This window comes from Natator depressus, chromosome 23, assembly GCF_965152275.1.
Source record: "Natator depressus isolate rNatDep1 chromosome 23, rNatDep2.hap1, whole genome shotgun sequence".
NCBI lineage: Eukaryota > Metazoa > Chordata > Testudines > Cheloniidae > Natator > Natator depressus.
In genome coordinates, this window is record NC_134256.1 from 17348523 (window position 1) to 17367997 (window position 19475).

General features: G+C 61.9%; 1 protein-coding gene and 1 long non-coding RNA gene across 2 annotated transcripts; one reads left to right on the plus strand and one right to left on the minus strand.

Moving 5' to 3' along the window:
- Positions 1-4202: 4202 nt before the first annotated feature.
- On the plus strand, positions 4203-11883 carry LOC141976263 (uncharacterized). Its single transcript, XR_012636090.1, has 3 exons — positions 4203-4431; positions 10492-10589; positions 11790-11883. It is a non-coding gene; the product is annotated as an uncharacterized LOC141976263 (long non-coding RNA).
- A 1026-nt stretch (positions 11884-12909) lies between these two features.
- CHMP2A (charged multivesicular body protein 2A) lies at positions 12910-18274 on the minus strand. The gene is made up of 7 exons (XM_074937167.1): positions 18146-18274; positions 16135-16220; positions 15044-15233; positions 14599-14778; positions 14221-14351; positions 13505-13566; positions 12910-13207 (listed from the first exon to the last, which is right to left on the minus strand). The coding sequence occupies exons 3-7, from the start codon at positions 15209-15211 to the stop codon at positions 13086-13088; spliced, it is 663 nt and encodes a 220-aa protein (XP_074793268.1). The 5' UTR covers positions 15212-15233; positions 16135-16220; positions 18146-18274; the 3' UTR covers positions 12910-13085.
- Positions 18275-19475: the final 1201 nt, after the last annotated feature.

A 19475-nucleotide genomic window follows, 5' to 3' on the forward strand; every position in this document is an offset into this window, starting at 1 on the left:
TTTCCTCCGCAGAGGCTCCGGGGTTCCCAGTGTGCTGAGCAGCACGCGGGTGAGGGCTGGTTGGTGGCTTTTTGATGCCCAGAATCGTGCACAGATCTTGAAGCGGCCGGCTCTCATGGGGCCCAGTGAGTGAGTCATTGACTGATCTTCCAGAAAGTTTCTTCGCTCTCAGCAGTCCACGGCTTCCCGAAAGCTGTGCCCGCATGGGAGTCCTGATCCCGGGGCGGGGGGTTCCCCTGCTGGGGTATCTGCAGGACGTGGGGAAAATTCCTTATGAACCTGCGGTGACAGCTGCAGAATCCCAGAAACTATGGTGATCCCTGTTCTTCAGGGGCTCCCAGTGCTGCCCAGAGAGCAATGGCCCCATAGTGAGGGGCTGAAGGCACAGCTGGGGGGGGGGTGTTTGGGGGTCACACAGCCATCAGAGGGGTCTGCACACCCCTTCTGTGCCCAAGTGGTGCCCCTGGGGACTATGGGGCGGGGCAGGTCTTGCCCCTTGGTGGCTGTGCTGGTGCCTGGGCCCTGCAGGTGCTCTCCCCGGGGAGGGGGTTTATAGCCCAGCCTGGCTGAGCATGACACTCCCCCTTCTCCCCCTACCCCTCCATCAAGCTGGCACCATCATGGCTTGAGAAATAGGCGGCTCCTTGTGGCCTTGATGGTGGCGCAAGAGCCGTGAATCGGCAGCCTCCAGCCCCCACGGGAGCAGCCTCTGGCAGCTTCAACTCCAGCAGGGAGCGGGGAGCAGGCGAAGCCCTCCCTCCTGAGCCCCTCTGGCACCTTCCTCTGGCCCCAGCCCTGTGACCCCCTCAGGAGAATCCAGCTGGCACCCAGGTTAGAACTAGGCACCAAGCAGGGTGGAGCTGGAATCTCCAGTGGCAGGAGGGAGGTGGAGCAGCAGGGCGAGGGTTTCTCCAGGAGGGATGTGGAGAGGGTGTCTCTGGTGAGTGGGGGAGAGCAGGGGTCACCGGGGAGGCCAGGGTCAGGGGGAAGAGCAGGGGGCAAAGGGGAGAGCAGGGGGCATGGGGCAAGGCAGGGGGCAGAGCAGGGGCACAGTGGAGAGGAGGGGGCACAGGGGCTGTGCAGGTGTTGCTCAATTTGCCCTGCAGCCCCCCAACTCGACCCAGGAAAGGTTGGCACATGCCAGGCACCCAGACACCCCTCACTTGACCCCTGAGGGCCCCTTCCCCCAGCCAGCTGGAGCAGGGGCACAGCCACTAGCCAGGGCTCCAGGGTGCTTGAGTCCTTGGGGAGCCAGGTGCCCAGGGGCCAGCAGGGGGAATCGGGGCTGGGACGGCTCCCCGGAGGGATGGGGTGATTCCCCATCACTGGGGCTCCGTCTTGCTCTCGCTACAGCTACGCCCAAGGCCCAAGGACACGGGGCGGGGGGGCAGGCCCAGGACGCAGGAGTCTGGCTGGATGGTCCCAGCCTCATCCTGACTGTGGACCCTGCCCTGAAGGCAGAACGCTGGCTGGGCTCCCCGCCAGCCCCCCACCCTCCAGGAGCTCCCGGTGCCGTCCCTGCCAGTGAAGGCCTCATGGGGACGGGCTGGACCTGTGGCTGAGGGGAGGCCATTCGGGGTCAGGGCTTGGGAGGGAGGCAGTGAGCCCCTAACAACCAGGGAGCCACCAGGCTGTGTGTCCCATCTGCGCCCAATCAGCGCCCCCACCCCAGGGAGACTGCGAGTGGGAGCCAGGTCCCCACTGGGGCCAATGGGACAGGGCGGCTTGTGTCACTCAGGGGGCAGGGCTGGGGCCTGTCCTTGTGGGGTGCTTGCTCTGGCAAAGGGGTTCAGACCCCACCCCCGCACCATGCCAGCCACAGGGCGTCCCCGCTGGTCGAGCTTCCCCCACTGTCACAAATGCGGCTTGGGGAATAAATGGCTCCTTGCGGTGGTGATGGTGGATCAAGAACTGTGGGGCCGGAAGGCCTCGCTCCTGAGTCTCACACCCATGTCTGGGGGCACACGTCCATCCCCCCCCATCCACAGCCTCAGCCCTGGGACCCCTTCCAGGGGAATCCAGCTAGAATGGGCTTTGGCCTGGGTCAGAACTAGGGAATAAGCCAAGCATGTCTCGCACGCCACGTACCCAGCATGACCACTGGGAGCACTGCTGCCCCCTCCCCAATTAGCACAAACATTCACACTGCATGTGCCAGCATGGCCACTGGGAGGCACTGCAGCTCCCCATCAGCACACGCAGCATTCACACTGCACGTACCAGCATAACCACTGGGGACACTGCAGGTCCTTATTAGCACACGCAGCATTCACACTGCACGTACCAGCATGGCCACTGGGGGGCACTGCAGCTCCCCATCAGCACACACAGCATTCACACTGCATGTACCAGCATGGCCACTGGGAGGCACTGCAGGTCCCTCTTAGCACACACAGAATTCACACTGCATGTGCCAGCATGGCCACTGGGAGGCACTGCAGCTCCCCATCAGCACATGCAGCATTCACACTGCACGTACCAGCATAACCACTGGGGACACTGCAGGTCCTTATTAGCACATGCAGCATTCACACTGCATGTGCCAGCATGGCCACTGGGGGGCACTGCAGCTCCCCATCAGCACACACAGCATTCACACTGCACGTACCAGCATAACCACTGGGGACACTGCAGGTCCTTATTAGCACACGCAGCATTCACACTGCACGTACCAGCATGGCCACTGGGGGGCACTGCAGCTCCCCATCAGCACACACAGCATTCACACTGCATGTACCCAGCATGGCCACTGGGGGCACTGCACCCCACATTAGCTGTGGCTGTGTGGATGGCAGTGTTGCATAATCCCCAAATGACTCAGCTGTTCTTTATGACCTGGGGGCGCCAAGGCCTTTCCTGTCTGTGCCAGGATCGCTCCCCTGCTGCGCCCGGCTCTGGGGCGTGGCGTGCCTGTGCCATGGCCCCACCTGGGATGCAGGGCAGGGGGAAGCAGGGCAGAGGGGGTAGCATTGAGCAGCATGGCCATCCTGCCCTGAATCTCGCTGGTTGGGCACAGCTGGGGCTGGTAGGGTAGGGGAGGGGTCTGGGTTTGGGGGCTGGTTGTGGGCACCCTGCTGTCCCTGGTGGAGCAGGGGAGGTGACCCCAGGGTCAGAGACGGGGCGGGCAGCAGCTCCCTGGGGAGTGCGGGAGGGAACCCCAGTGCGAGGGGTCCGTGAGCCATCAAATCCCAGCCCACTGGAGCATGCAGCCCCACAGCCGCACCTGGCCCTTTCCGGGACTAACCCAGCCCCAGTGAGCTGGGCCAGATCCCCCAGAGCTCACCCAGAGCCATCAGGGCCCTATCACACCTCGCTGGAACCTGGCCTTCCCCGCCGCCTAGACCCTCCGGCACACGTCAGACAATCTGCTGCACACACACACACCAACACCCCCTGCACACACACCCTGCAACACCCTCTACGCACATACACGCACACACTCGAAACTCCCTGCACACAGACACACACACCAACCCTCTGCACAGACCACAATGCCCTCTTGCACACACACACACACACACACACAAACATGCCCTGCACACACACACACCCCGCAACACCCTCTACACACACACACACACACACACACCCTCTACGCACATACACACACATACTCTAAACTCCCTGCACACGGACACACTCACCAACCCTCTGCACACACTGCAACACCCTCTTGCACACACACATACAAACACTCTCTGCACATACACGCTGCAACACCCTCTATGCACACACACACCATCCCTACACACATGATCACAAACCCCTGCACTCCCTACACGCCCACACACAAACCCCCCGCAACACCCCCTGCTCACGCACAGCCCAACACTCCATACACTCCATACACACCCCAATACCCTCTCTTCCCACAATGCAGAGGCTGCCCCACTTCAACCCAGCGAGTCCATGGCTGGGATCCGTGGCCTGCAGGGCTCTGTGTTTCCAAGGGAGGGGAGGTGGGGGGGGTGGCCTCTGCACCATGGAGGGGGAAGGAGCATCTGGGGGTCAGGTCCCCAGACACCCTTTGGGGTTGCCACCCTCCAGGATTGTCCTGGAGTCTCCAGAAATTAAAGATTAATCTTTAATTAAAGATCATGTGGCGTGATGTAACCTCCAGCCCGGGTCCCAGCTAGGTTCAGCTGGCGGTGAGAGGGGAGGGCAGGGTGTGGGGGGAGGCGTCTGGCCCAGGCTAAGCTGCTGTGCATTAACCCCAGAGCAGTTATGACATATCTCGAATACCCGAGCGTGATCCTCCACCCCCTGCCGCTGCCCGGGTACCGTTCCCACCCTGCACCCAGACAGACAGACAGACACACGGCACAGCATGTCCGACAGCCCCAGCCCAGGAGGGGCCCCCCAGGGGGGAGCCCCAAATGAACCCGAGGGGCAGCCCCCCTGCGCTGAGCTCAAAGCGGCCATGGAGAAATGGTGAGTCCTGGCGCATCTGCCAAGATGAGGGGTTGTGTTCAAGGGGGAGCACTGCCGGGCGGGGAGGGAGGGGGCTGGCACCCTGTCCAACCTGATCCACGGGGAGCCACTGCAGGGAATGGGGGGCAGGGGCTCCATGCAGTGGGGGGCAGGGGGGATTAATAGGGGTAGGAGTGGCAGGGCTCAGTGGGTCTGTGATCAGTGGGGCGGCAGGGTGGGTCAGTGGAGTGGGGGCAAGGAGCTCAGTGGGGCAGAGGGGCTCAGTGGGTTAGGTGATGGGGGCCTTAGTGGGGCAAGTGGGGCAGGGAGGGCTCAGTGGGGTGAGGGTTCAGGGTTTTAATGAGGCAGGTGACTCAGAGAGGTGGGGGACTCAGTGGGGGAGGTGGCTCACTGGGGTAGAGATTGGGGGCATTTGTGGGGCTGAGGGGCTCAGTGGGGTGGGGAGATTCACTGGAGCTTACTTAGGAGCTGGTGGGGGCAGGGGAGCTTAGTGGGGTAGGGGTCTCAGTGGATTGGGCACAGGGGGTCTCAGTGGGGTGGGGAGGTCTCAGTGGGGGCTCAGTAGGGCAGGGGCCTCAGTGGGGCAGAGCATCTCAGTGGATTGGGCACAGGGGGGCTCAGTGGGGTTTGGGCAGGGAAACTCTATGGGGGTCTCAGGGAGGTGGGGCTCTCAGTGGGGTGGGCACAGGGAGCTGTGCCATGCATTCCATGCCCAGTGCCCTGGTGTGTGGGGCAGGGGCCCAGCCCAGGTGAGGCAGACGGGTGGGAGTCGGTGGGGTCCTGGCTCTGCGGTTCCCCAGGCCGGGATAGGCAGAGCCAGGCCCTCGGCTCTGGCCATGTGGTGCACGGACCGGAAGGGAACGGCAGAAGTTGGCCTCAGGCGGCCGGCCTGGAGACAGCTCTGTGGCCCCAGGGCACCCCCACGCCCCAGGAAGCAGCCAGCCCATCACCCCTCTCAGCATGACCAACCCCACAGGGAACGTGGGGGCTTCCGTGGGGCAAAGGCCCTTCCACTCGGGAGATTGAGCCCCCGCCACGCAGCGGTCCCAGGCCCAAACCTCTCTGCACCAGGCCCCACCCATCCAGCCCCAGATATACGGGGCACGAGGGGCGTGAGAGAGATGTGTAGTGACACAGCCAGATTGGTTGGGGGGGTTAGTGAAGGGGGCTGACAGAGGGGAGTGAATGAGGGGTGTGAATGGGGAGCCAGTGCCATGGGTGTGCATTGGCAGCGGTGCCTTGTTAGAAGGTGTGACTGTGGGGGCCTCGCGGGGAGGGGATTGAAGGCAGCTAGCGGCAGCGATAGACCCGGTGGGGTATTTGGGGTTGGATGACTGGAGGGGTGTGCATGGGGATGGAGGGAGGGTGTGAATGGGGATGGATGAAAGGAGGGCTGTGTATGGGGAGGGAGGGATGGTGGGGTGTGTATGGGGAGGGATGGAGCGGGTGTATGGGGATGGAGCAAGGGATAGAGGAAGGGCTGTGTATGTGGACAGAGGGTTGGCAGCGGGATGGTGTCTATAGGGAGGGATGGGTGTGTATGGGGATGGAGGGGGGTGTATGGGGAAGGATGGTGGGGTGTGTATGGGGATGGTGGGGTGTGTATGGGGATGGATGGCAGGGTATCTATGGGGATGGACGGCAGGGTGTGTATAGGTATGGCGGGGTGTGTATGGGGATGGATGGTGGGGTGTCTATGGGGATAGATGGAGGGGTGTGTATGGGGATGGATGGTGGGGTATCTATGGGGATTGATGGCACGTTGTGTATAGGGATGGGTGGGTCGTCCCAGCGGGTGCATCTCCCCCCTCCGGGTGCTGTCAGTCCCATCATCCCCTACTGGCTCCCCACCCCACTGTCAACTAGAGACAGGGGTGGGGCTCAGTGGGGAGCGGCTCAGCGATGGTTGGAGGAGGTCTCAGTGGGGCTGGGAGTTTAGTAGGGATTGGACAGGGGGCTGAGGGGCCGGGGTCTCAGCAGGGGTTGGACCAGAGACTTGCAGGGGGAGGCAGGGGTCTCAGTGTGGCAGAAGGCTTGACCAAGGGCTCAGTGAGGGGCAGGGGGCTCAGTGGGGATTGGGCAGGGGGCTCAATGGGGGTGAGGCAGGGGGGCAGGGGGCTCAGTGGGGAAGGGGGCTCAGTGGGGGTTGGCGGGGACTCAGTGGATGTTGGGCAGGGGGCTCACTGGGGGTTGGCAGGGGGCAGGGGGCTCAGTGGGGTATGGCATGGGGCTCAGACAGTTGCCGAGGGCGTTCCCATCCCCTGGAGTCAGTCCCTCGGGGTCACAGGTCGAGGGCAGTGGCTGTATCACCAAGCCTCCTCCCGCCCCCCACCCAGCCATGCCCTGTCCCCATTCACCCCACCCCCAAGAGTTGACACCATCCCCACAGCTGGCCTTGGGCTGCCGTGCCCATCTCTGGCCCCAGAATGTCCCTGCTCCCCCCTCCCCCCGCAGGACAGCAGACCCCGTTGCCAGATCCTCATCCCCAAATAACTCCACAGCTAACGCTGCCAAGGGGGGTTACAGCAGGGACACACCGACCCTATGGATGCCGGGTGAGTGGGTAACAGAGCCCAGGGCTTCGCGGGGCATGGGGGCATCACAGCAGATGGGGATGCCCCCTCCAGGCCCCAGAGTAAGACTGGAGACCCCCAGGGGGACAAGCCAGGACTCCTGGGTTCTATCCCTATCTGAGAGGGCAGTGGAGGTCTAGTGGTTAGAGCAGGGAGAGCTGGGAGCCAGGACTCCTGAGTTCTCTCCCAGGCTCTGGGAGGGGAGTGAGGGCTAGTGGTTAGAGATTGGGGGCTGGGAGCCAGGACTCCTGGGTTCTCTCTCCAGCTCAGGGAGGGTTCCAGTGGTTATAGAGTAGAGTGGGGAGGCTGGGAGCCAAGACACCTGGCTTCTCTCCCTCCCTCTGCCCCCATGTGACCTTGGGCACATGCATGCCCCCCCCCTTGGGTTGTAATTGGGGCTGAGCCCCCCGCAGGGTAAGGCGCTTTGCTCGCGGCGCTGCCAGGAGTTATTACTATGATTTATAAATCCCCCACTCGCGTCTCCTACGGCCAGGCTGATCCAGCCGGCGAGCTGAGCGCGACCCCCAGGTGCTCCCTGGTCGGGCCCAGGCCATACCCCACCCTCCCCCATGGGGTGCCCCCAGCCAGCTCCACCACACTGAGCCCCACTGTGCCCCACCCCGCATTGGCATGCAGGCCACAGAGCCAGCTGGGCGATGCCTCCCCCAGCAGCACCTTCCATCTCCCAGGCCCGGCTAATGTGCTCGACAGGGGCGTGCCGTGACCCAGCACCTGGCACCATCTGCTCTGCCGGGCCAGGGGGAGCGAGCAGGTGGCGCTGAGGAGGCTAGTTAATTAGTGTGATGGGGTTAGCATGGCCACCGCACCCTCCCCCCATCTGGCCTGATCCCCACAGCTTCACCTGGGACACACCCAAGGTCACAGGGCGGACGGGGGCACCACAGACCCCAGGAGTCAGGCCTTCCACTTGCCTGTCCACCTGCTAGATTCCCTTCTCTCCCCAAGCTGGGGAGAGAACCCAGGTGTCCTGGCTGCCAGCCCTCCTGCCTCTAACCACTAGACCGCACTCCCCAAGCCAGGGATTGAACCCAGGCGTCCTGGCTCCCAGTCCCCCACCCAAGGCCGCTCCTGCTCACACACACACTGCTTCCACCCCATCCCCCGGTGTCAGCCACCCCCCAATCCTGGCGCAGTGGCTGCTCTGAGACATGGCCCCACAGGGCAGATGCCCCCCTTGCCTGGCACCTGCCAGGACACGTGGGGACAGCTAAACTGCTACCAGCCCGGCCGCCAATGACCTACATTCGGCTCTGCCACCCCGTTCCCATGGCAGCAGGGAGCGGGCATGCCAGAGGAGGGGGAGGGAATGGAGGCTTTCCCCACGGTGCCTCCAAGAGACCCCTCTTCACCCCCACCAGCCCCACAGTGACCCCTAGGGACACCCCCTCCAACTCCACCTGCCCCATGGTGACCCTTAGGGACACCCCCTCCACCCCCGCCTGCCCCACGGTGCCCCCCAGAGACCCCTCTTCCACCCCCACCTGCCCCACAGTGACCCCTAGGGACACCCCCTCTACCCCCGCCTGCCCCACGGTGCCCCCGAGAGACCCCTCTTCCACCCCCACCTGCCCCACAGTGACCCCTCAGGATACCTCCTCCACCCCTGCCTGCCCCACGGTGCCTCACACAGACACTTCCTTCACCTCCTACCCCTGCAGAGCAACTGGAGCCCTCGCCAGCCCCCCAGGTACGGGCTGGTGGGGCCAAGCAGAGCTGGGGCATGTGGGCCGGGCGGCAGGAGGGCGTGGTGCTGCTGACTCAGCCCTGGCCTCATTAGCTCCGGAGAAAGGAGCCGCCGGGGCAGCCAGGCGGGAGTAACGGGGAGGCCGGAAAGGGGGTGCGGGCACATGAGCATTAACCCCTCAGTGGCTTCACTCCCCCTCCCCCCACCACCCTCCATTAACCCCTCCCTCACTGTCCCTCCCCGACCACTAACCAAGACCCTGGCAATTCAGGCCTGCTGCCCACCCGGCCCCAGATGTGGTGGCAACTGGATACCTCCTGACTCCCACCCGGGGCCATGCCTCACACACATGCCCCAAACCAGCAGCCACCGGGTTTTCTGGGCCTCAAATGACCACTGTGGTATGGTGGGGCTCAATCCATGGCGTCCTGAGCCCCAGCTCAGGGCTTTAATCGCTTAGCCTGGCTCATGGCTGAGGGGAGGAGGAGGACGCGGTGAGGGGGGGGCGTTTGCATCAGCTCCAAAGGGCACCAGGATCCAGCCCCAAACAATTGTGGCTCATCAGCACCCCGCCCCACCACCTCCCTTCCCCCTCCCCGCAGCTCTGCAGCTGCCCCTTATCTGCAACCTGCAGCCCTAACCGACTGGCAGGGCGTCCTCCCGTCCACTACCTCCCAAGCAGCCTGGTTTTGGGATGAGAGGGATCCCAGCCTGCCCCCCCCCCACCCAACCTGCAGGTCTGGATCCTCTCTTATCAGCCCTAGAGCTCACCCAGCACCATCCACCAGATCTCAGCGCGCTTTACAGGTCGGTTATTCCCCATTGTACAGATGGGGAAACTGAGGCAGGACTGGTTTACCCACTGTCACCCAGCAGATTAAGCCCAGTCCTGTGGTCTCTCCACTAGGCCACTTGCCTCCCACTAAACTGTTATTATTATTCTGTATTAGGTGTATTATGGCCCCATGGTGCTGGGCGCTGTACATTATTTATTAGGTGTATTATGGTAGTGCCTAAGAGCTCCAGTCATGGCCCAGGACCCCACTGTGCTAGGCACTGTACATTATTTATTAGATGTATTATGGCAGAAGTAGGATCTCGCCTCTCCCTCCCCCCCACACCCTGATCATGGCCCATGACCTCACAGTCAGTGAGCAGGGGCGCAGGGAGGGACCCCTCTGCACGGGGTGATAAGTTCCTATGTGGGGCACCCCTTGCAGCACCAGGCTCCCCATTCCCACCAGCCCCGGCAATGGGGCGTCTCCAGCTTCGCCCAGCACCAGCCCTCTGCTGCTCTCGCATGGCCCTGGCCTGCTCTGAGCGCAGCACCCTAAGCCTGTCGCCCTCCCTGTGCCACGGCTCCCCCAGCCCCATATGGACACCATGCCGCACCCCTGGACAGGCTGCAGGGGGTGGGGTGTGTCTGGCTAATCTAACCCACCCGCCAGCCCTCCCCATATGCACACCCTGCAACCCTCCCCATAGACACCCCTTGCAGATAAGGGTTTGGCTGGAGGGAGGGTGGGGACGAGATAGGAGCGGGGGGTCATCGGTTTCCCAGCCTCTTGGTTCAGCTTTTAGGGAGGTGGGTACAAAGGATACTGGGCTACATGGGCCCTGGGTCTGATCTGGGGGTCAGGGAGGGGGCAGGATACCAGGGTAGATGGGCCTGTGGCTCTGATCCAGGGGACAGTATACTGGGCTAGATTGGTCCATGAGTATGAGCCAGGCAAGTCCTCCCCCCCATTTAATGACACCACCACCACCCGCATTTCTTCACAGCGTGAGGGAGAACGGGGAGGAGTCGTGCAAGGAGCTGATGGAATCGTACCACGAGTGTCTCCGTGCCCTGGGCATCAAGGTCTAGCAGCCCCCACACAGTGAGTTCCCCTCCCCCAGCCACATAGGGAGGGCAGGGGGAGCCCAGGACTGGGATAGCAGGGGGGGATAGTGCTGTGCCCCCCACCCTGCACCACTCCCCTAAGCCCCTTCTTTTTCTCAGATGCCTCCCTGGGCAGCCCCAGAGGGCCACAGCACCAGCCCAGAGCCACATGCCCACAGCTGAGTCTCCTCTCAGCCCCAGAGCAGCCTGTGCTTGAGTTTGGCTTGGCCTCCCCAAAGCAACCCCCCACCCCCAGAGATGCAGGACAGCTCCCGCATCCCAGTGCATTTGAGCCCCCAGCAACAGTTGCCAGGCGACCATCTCCCCAGTGATGGCATTGAAGGTACCCAGGTGTTGGAGCTGGTTGGCATGTGGCTGCTGGTCCCGTTGGCCACACAGAGCGAGCGCCAGGTTTGCAAGAGAACATTTTTGAGTTAAAGGGACAATTTGCTTTTGACTTACAATTGAAAAAGTTAAGAGGCAGTTACAGTCACACCCCCTCGTTCACATCAACACCCCCAGGTTGACTTTACATCCCTGGTTCACATCCACACCCCATCATTCACATCCACACTCCCTGGTTCAATGTACACCCCCTGGTTCACACCTACAACCTCTCCTCGTTCACATTCACACCCTTAGTTCACACACACGATTCCTGGTTCAATTTACACCCCCTGGTTCACACCTACAACCTTCCCTGGTTCACACGCACACACCCCTACATCACATTCACATGGTGTGGAACTGCAGAGAAGGAATAGACAATTGAAGTCCTCATGCACCTGTATAACGTGTTCAGTGTACTCAGAGCAACCCCACTGTCCATCTCCAGCTTCCGGCGACGGATTTCCGTGCGTTTACACAGACTTGTTTGGGGCAGAAGTGAATTTTTTAGATCATATCTCACACTTTATATTATTTTGTTCCCCCATTTTCCATCCCAAGCTCCTTCTGATGCGGAGCATCTCCATGTTTCCAGCCCCCGCTCCATTTTTGCCCCACTGTGCTTAAAGGGAGTTTGGAAATAGAGCACCAGGCTTGGGGCAGTGGGGAGCAGGGGGCCTGGTGGGGTGGGAGGGCGCTGCCCTGCCCTGATGGCCGCTCCAGGCAAGTGGCAGTCAGAGACGGGGAACATGAAGGGACCAGGGTCTTTCCCCTCCCCTCACCACGTTCAGCAGTTACTCCTCTCTTGCAGGTGCTGGCGTGGCCAATGGGTGCAGGGTCACCCGGCGGAGCCCGCCTGAGAGGGCGAAGAGCCACAAAGACACACCAGCGGCCGTGGAGGGGGCAGCTGCTCCAGATTCAAGGGGGGTGGGGGGGGAGGATGGGGGGTAGGGCTATAAACTGGCAACATTTTACCTGGGCTGGGTGTGTGTGATCAATAAGCGCCAGCTGTATCCCCCCACACACACAAACTCCCTACTCCCCCTGTAACATGCCTCCAGTGCCCCCCCAAATCCCCATCAGTTGCTTCCTACCCAGCACTAGGCAAGGGGCACCCACCTCCCCCCAGAAACAATGATGCATCCAGGTGGGGGAGGGGGGAGAAGCTGGGCTCCAGGATCCCCTGGAAGAAGGAGAGGTGGGGAGGGGCAGAGTGCTCAGAGGAGGTGGGGAGGGATCGCCATGGCCCCTCCCCCACTCCAACCCAGGGGGAGGTAGCTGCATAGGACAGCTCCCCCTCAGGCCCCAGCTCACTGCAGAGGAGATTGGGTGGGGCTCTGCCTGCTCAGCTGCCCCCTCCCCCCCCCAAAATCTCTGGGGCAAGAATCAGCCAGCAGGCACCGCGGATACAAATCTACAGCCTTTATTACAACCCCTCCCCCCCAGCCAGCCAGCCAGATGGAGGCAGGAGGGCCTCAGCGCAGCCCCCTCTCCCTGTGCACAGGATGGAGAGCTCTGTGCCGGGGGGGGGGGGGGAGGCTCCCAACCTGTGCCCCCCAGATCCAGGCTCTAGTGGGTGCGCCCAGCTGCCCCCATCCTATAATCCCAGCCCCCCCCCCCCCCCCCCCACACACACACACAACCTAGGCTGGTGCAGCATCTACCCATCTGCTTCTCCCCAGAGCCAGCCTCCCCCTCTCTGTTGGGGGGATGAATCCAGCCTGAGCTGGCAGCTCCTGGGGGGTGACTGCCATTACAGAAAAGACACCCCCACCTGTAGTGTACTTGAGCTGGAAGCTAAAGAGTTAAGAGCCCCCCAACCCACAGAAATGATTCCCCCACCCCCGGGACAGCTGCAGCAGCCCCATAGCCAAACCCCCAGCCCCATTACTTTGGAGTAGGAGACTTGCTCTCCAAAACTGGCAGGGACCTTCCACCCCACCACCTAATCCCCCCACATAGGCAGAGCGGTGGCTGGGGGGAGAAGTACGCAAAGAAGGGCAGAGGCAGCAGTCACAGCCCTGGGGCTGTTGAGAGCAGTGGCCAGCAGTGGGTGGGGTGCCCGGGGTAGCACGGCCTGGGGAGGGAGGGGGGCAGCCCCAGCCCCTCAGTCCCGGCGCAGGTTCTTCAGCCGCTCCTCCAGGTCGGCATCGGCATCCGCCAGCGCTGCGGAGGGCTCGGCCTTCTTCCCGGCCGTCACACTGAGCGAGGCCCCCGTCGAGGGCAGGTCTGCGGGGACAGGGGGTTCAGGACACCCAAAGCACCCCACAGCCCCCACGTCCCCCCACTGAGCGAGGCCCCTGTCGAGGACAGGTCTGCCTACCCAGAGCACCCCACAGCCCCCCCCATCTCCCAGGCACTGGCAGGGTCAGGCAGCAAAGGCCTCCTGCGCACTGCCCAGTGCCCCCGACAGCTGTGCTGCCCCATGACCCAGCCGCAGGGGAACTTGGCTCCCAGCCCCCCCACCCTGTGAGTGCCTCCTGTCAGGGCCCCCTTTGCCCCGTCCCCCGCTGCTGGGATACTCACTGGAGAGCTCATCCGTCAGGGTCAGGCCCAGCTCGTCCAGCACCTGGGACACCACAGCATCACTGGGGGGGCAGAGATGGGTAGGTGAGAGCAGGGACACGGGCCGGACCCCCCCATACCCAGAGAGGAAAGAGCCACCCCCCCCAGATAACTGGGCTGGAGAGGAGGACCAGCACCCCACACACCCAGCAGCCAGGATCCCCACACACCTGGGGAAATTTAGTTGGGGATTGGTCCTGCTTTGAGCAGGGGGTTGGACTAGATGACCTCCTGAGGTCCCTTCCAATCCTGATATTCTATGAAAGGTGCCAGGACAATGCCCTGGATGTATCCCTGGAGCGGGCACCAGCTGGGTGAGCTCATTCTCACCCCAAGGGTGTTGCTCGGCCTGGGGAACCCCTCTGGGGGGCTCAGTCTGTCACCTGTCCTGCTGATGGGCCCTGGGGACAGATGGGAGCCAGCATCCCATAGGGGGAAAAGATACATTGTCCCATTCCCCACACCCCTGATCCAGCCAGTCCCCTCAACCCCAGGGCCAGATGAGAACTGGCACTCCCTAGAGGGGAAAGGCCCTGGGTCCCATTCCCCAGCCCCCTAAGCCAGCCAGATCCCCATCCTGGGGCCAGATGGGAGCAGGCAGCCACTAAGGGGGGAAAGGTCCCATGTCCCATTTTCTCCCCCAAGCCAGCCAGTCTCCCCAGCCCTGCCCCCCACACCTCTCCTCCTCATCATCCTCGTCCCCCATGGCATCATCGATGGCATCGTTCATCATCTCCTCCTTCATGTCCATGATCTCCGACTGCTTCTCAAACTCCATCATGATCTTCTGGATCTGGGGCAGCTTCAGCTGGAGGGGAAGGGGAATATGAATATACAGTCACTGCCTTGGGGAAATTGAGTAGACTGGCCCTACAGCGCCCCCTGCTGGGAGAGGCCAGACTGAAGTAGCCGGGAGCCCCCCCACCATGGCCAGCATCCTGCCCTACTCCCCCAGTACCCCTTGCTGGGAGAGGCCAGGCTGGAATAGCCAGGAGCTCCCCCCATGGCCAGCAATCCTGCCCCCTGCCCAGCCCAGCTGGCAGAAACCCACATACCTGTCTGTTCATGGTGGCCATGGCCTTGGTGACGCCCTTCATGGCCTGGGCCATGGAGTTGTTGGACTTGAGGGTCTGGATCTTGAGTGACACAGCCTGGATGTTCGCTCGCATCATGATGAATTTCTTGACATAGCGCCGGGTTCGCACCAGGTCCTTGGCCATGATCTTCACTGCGTCCTGCCAGGGGGATGGGTTACAGACAGAGACACCACCTCCCCCATAGCCCTCATCCCCCCGAGCTTCACCACGTCCTGCCTGGGGGATGGGTTACAGCAAGGAACACCCCCATGTACCTTTCCTTCCCCATGCTCTTCACTGTGTCCTCCCTGTGGGTGGGTTAAGACTGGAGACACCCCTGCCCACCATGAACTTCACCCCATCCTGAGGGGGACAGGTTGGGCTCGAGCTGAAGATGTTACCCCCGGCCCTGCCCCTCGCTCACCATCTGCCCCTGCTTCGCCATCTTCTTGATGTCAGCGATGATCTTCTTCTCCTGTGTCTCCAGCTTCTGCCGCTCGCGGTCCATATCCCGCATGGCCCGGTTCAGGGCCCGCTGGTTCTGCCGCAGCATCTCCTCCGGCGTCTTCCGTCGCCCGAACAGCAGGTCCATCTTGAGCGGGACAAGGGGCGGCCTGTGGCGGTGAGGGACAACAGCAGCTCAGGAATTTGCAGGGAGGGGAACAGCTAGGGGAGCCCTGAGCAGCCCAGGCTGGGAGATGGGGAGAGAATCCTCTGGATCTGACAGCGAGTGGGGCAGGCAGCTGGTCAGGGCTAGTCTCCACCTCACACCCCAGGGGGCAGGGCAGCTCTACCTCCTTGTGGTCTTAGAGCTGGGTTCTCTGGAACCAGGCTCTTCCCCGCAAAGCTGGCTGGGCCAGGCTGTCCCCCTCCAGGCCATGCAATGGTAACAAGGCAGGAGTATCTGGGGGCTGTCTTGGGTGCACAGGGGGCTCCCTCTGTCCGTCCCCCCTCCCCACCCCCACAGCACTTCTCTGGGTGCACCCCCCCACGACCTCTGTGCACTTCCCACCAGCAGCCCAGCCTGTCCCGACACACACAGGGCACTGCTGTGCCAGTCCTGGGGTCAGGCCCAGCCCAGCCCTGCGCAAGGCGCCAGAGTGGGTCAGACCCAACTCCAGGCTGCATACGCAATAGGGACCTGCCTGGCGACCCCGCAAGGCAGGGCACAACCCCGGGCAACCCCCGCTTCAGCCTGGGCAGGGGAGGCACAGTGAAGGGGGCTGACTGCCTCTAAGGGAAGAGAGGTGTCAGAGCAGCAGGCAGCTCCTTTGGAGGTAGGAAACCCCCTGGACCCCACCCCAGGGAGACCCTCCCCCGCCATGCTCTATTCACACACCTCCACAGACAGGACAACCTGCTCAGCAGGAGCTGAGCCAGGCACAGACCCCTCCCCATTGATTTGAGGCCACAGCTGATCCCAGCTGCTGGCAGCGCTGCCCCTGAGAACGAAGGGGAAACACTACTCCCAACCCCGGGAGGCACTCAGGGCCAGCCAGCCAGCACAGTACTCACCCAAAGGAGAGAGCAGGCTCGTAACAGGGGGTGGCGGCTGGAGGAGGCAGGAAACGCTGGAGTCAGGTGCACGCACACAGAGCGAGCTGCAGAGAAAGGAGAGGAAGGTTAGTGGTGTGGAAATGTCTCTGTGAGTCCTGGATTTGGGGCACTGCTCTGGCCGGACATGCTGCCAGAGGGGAATGGAGCCCAGTGCCACTGCTTAAATATAAAGTAAATATGCTGAATCCCTGAGCCTCTACCAAAAACATTGCATTCAAGGCGGTTTTTCTACACAAAGAATCAGGGGGGAAGAGATATCAAACACCTGAGGTCAAGCTTTATAAATACAGCCCAGTAGCTCAGCCAAAGTAATTATAGACTCATAGATTTCAAGGTCAGAAGGAACCATTGCAAGCCACAGAACCTCACCTACCCACTCCTGTAATATACCCCTAACCTCTGCCTGAGTTACTGAAGTCCTCAAATCATGATTTAAAGACTTCAAGTTCCAGAGACTCCACCATTTACACTAGTTTAACCCTGCAAGTAACCCATGCCACAGAGGAAGGCAAAAAAAACCCAGGGGCTCTGCCAATCCGGCCCTGGGGAGAAATTACTTCCCAACCCCAAATATGCCTGTCAGTTAGACCCTGAGTATATGGGCAAAACCCACCAGCCAGACACCTGGGAAAGAATTTGCTGTAGTAACTCCCTGCCCATGTAGTGTCCCATCACCAGCCATTGGAGATATTTGCTGCTAGCTATTTAGGAGACTCTCTCATTTTCAAGAGATGTAAATAGGAACTTAAGCTCAGTCGCTTACACCTGGGCACATCTGAAAATTTTATCCTGGGCTGATTTGAAATAATCAATTTAATTCACTGAAGACAATTAAAACCCTCTGGTTAAAAATGAATCATTTTGCTGTAAACATGAAAACTGTTCTGATATGAAAAGTTTATGGATCTAAAACATTTAGGGTTGTTTTGGTTAATAAAAGTCATATTAAATGTTGTTTTGTGCTGTCAGTTAAACAGTTACCATCCAAATGCAGTTTGACACAAAACCTCAGTGAACAGTTAATTCTCTAGGGGATAGCAAATGCCAAATTGCTCATTTGCTAACATAGTGAAAAAGGCCAGTTAATTCATAAGAATTTGAGAGTATTAAGCTACATAGTTACTTAAACGTATATAATTATAGGGAATTCTCCTAGGTAGCACAAAGATGTCCCACTTCTGGCGTCCAAGCTCTGTTATTAGCTGTAAATCGATAAGTGTGAATGAGTCTAGTGATCCCACAGGTGGGGGGAGGGGCGGAAATGCCCCTTTATTGGAAAATAACTAGTACCCAAAGAGAAAAGTTGATTAAAATCAGTGATCTCACAGAGGGCTTCACATGAGATGATTTCAGTTAATCCACCCAGCCCCAGCTGGGCCCCCCAGAGCCTTCCTCCCAGCTCCTCTACCCCTCCCCACCCCTCCTCCCTGCACCCAGCCTCTCCCTACACCCAGCCCCCCGCTCCCTAACCCACCCCACTATGCCCCACCCCCCTACACCCAGCCCCCCCGCTCCCTAACCCACCCCACTATGCCCCACCCCCCTACACCCAGCCCCCCCGCTCCCTAACCCACCCCACTATGCCCTACCCCCCTACACCCAGCCCCCCCGCTCCCTAACCCACCCCACTATGCCCCACCCCCCTACACCCAGCCCCCCCGCTCCCTAACCCACCCCACTATGCCCCACCCCCCCCGCTCCCTAACCCACCCCACTATGCCCCACCCCCCCCGCTCCCTAACCCACCCCACTATGCCCCACCCCCTACACCCAGCCCCCCCGCTCCCTAACCCACCCCACTAGCCCCACCCCCCTACACCCAGCCCCCCCGCTCCCTAACCCGCCCCACTCCCCTCCCCCTACAGACAGGCTCCCCGCACCCCCCTGCCCCCAGGCGCTACAGAAACCCCGCCCGCCCCACGGAAACGAGGGAGGCGGACACAACCCCCAGCGCCCCCCGGGGTCTCACCCGCCGTCGCCCTCTGTCAGTCTGTTTCCTCCTCTCACTTCCGCCTTCGCCCCGCTGACGTCACAGAGCACGTGAAGGGCAGGGCGTCAAGTGACGGCGGTGCGTGGGGCCCCGCCCCCGCGGGTACTAGAGAGAGCGCGTCCCCGCCCTCCACCCCTGCCCGGAAGTCACCATCGAGAGGAAGGGCAGAGCGACACCCCCCACCCCCCCCCGCGCGGCGGACCACAGAGACGAAGGCTAGAGGGGCACCCCCGAGCTCTTCCCCTCCCCCTCCAGGGCCCCGCCCCCAGCAGGAGCGACACGGGGGCGGGGCTGGGGGCCGAGGGCGGGATGGCGCGGGACAGGGGGCTGGGGGAGGGGCTGGGAGGGGAATTGGGGGGAGTGTAGGGTGCTAACTTTCTAATGGCCGAAAACCGAACGCTTTGCCCGCCCCCTGCCCCGCCCTTTTCCCGAGGCCCCGCCCCTTTCCCAATGCCCCACCCCCAGTCACTCCATAACCCCTCCCTCCTTCCCTCTCCCCCACCTCGCTCACTTTCACGGGCTGGGCTTGGGGTGCAGGAGGAGGTGGGGGTTCAGGGTGTGGGAGGGGGCTCTGGGCTGGGGGAGGGGTGCAGGATCAGGGCACGGGAGGAGGCTCTGGGCTGGGGCAGGGGGTTGGGTGAGGGCTCCGGGTGGCACGGACCTCAGGCAGCCCCCAGGAAGCGGGGACATGTCCCTCCAGGCCCCAGCTCCTAGGCATAGGGGCAGCCAAGGGGCTAGGCGCCACCGCCTCAGCTCCCATTGCCCATGGTTCCCAGCCAATGGGAGCTGCGGAGCCAATGCTCAGGGAGGCACCTGCAGGCGGGAGCTCCGCATGGAGCCCCTGTGGCCGCCCCTATGCCTAGGAGTCAGAGGGACACGCCGGCTACTTCCCAGTAGCCCTGCTGCACCACCAGCTGGACTTTTAACGGCCCAGCCAGCGGTCCTGACCGGAGCCGCCAGGGTCCCTTTTTGACTACGAGTTCCCATTGAAAACCGGACACCTGGCAAACCTAGATGGGTAGGTTGGTCAGGGAGCTGATAGTGGTCTGGGGCAGGGGGAGGGGCTGGGATGTGAGTGGGGTGGGAGCAGGGGGAGGGGTGTGAAGGCTGGGGTATGTTGGGCACGGAGCTGATAGGAGTCAGATCAGGGTGGGCTGGGAGCAGGACAGGGGAGAGGAGAGGGAGGTGGGGGCAGGGGCTGTGTTGGAGGGAGCTGGGATGGTTGGATTGGGCTACAGTCAGTCTGGGAGGCAGGTTGAGCAGGGGTTGAAATGGGTTGAGGAGATAGGGCTGCATGGGGCTAAGATGC

Bases quoted from the DNA above. Each gene is read 5' to 3' on its own strand.
- CHMP2A (XM_074937167.1), bottom strand. From the start codon at position 15,211: ATGGACCTGCTGTTCGGGCGACGGAAGACGCCGGAGGAGATGCTGCGG. The intron at 14,779-15,043 runs GTGAGCGAGGGG...TCCCCCTGGCAG, and splicing joins TGGCGAAGCAGGGGCAGATG to GACGCAGTGAAGATCATGGC. The intron at 13,208-13,504 runs GTGAGTATCCCA...CTGTCCCCGCAG, and splicing joins CCTGACGGATGAGCTCTCCA to ACCTGCCCTCGACGGGGGCC.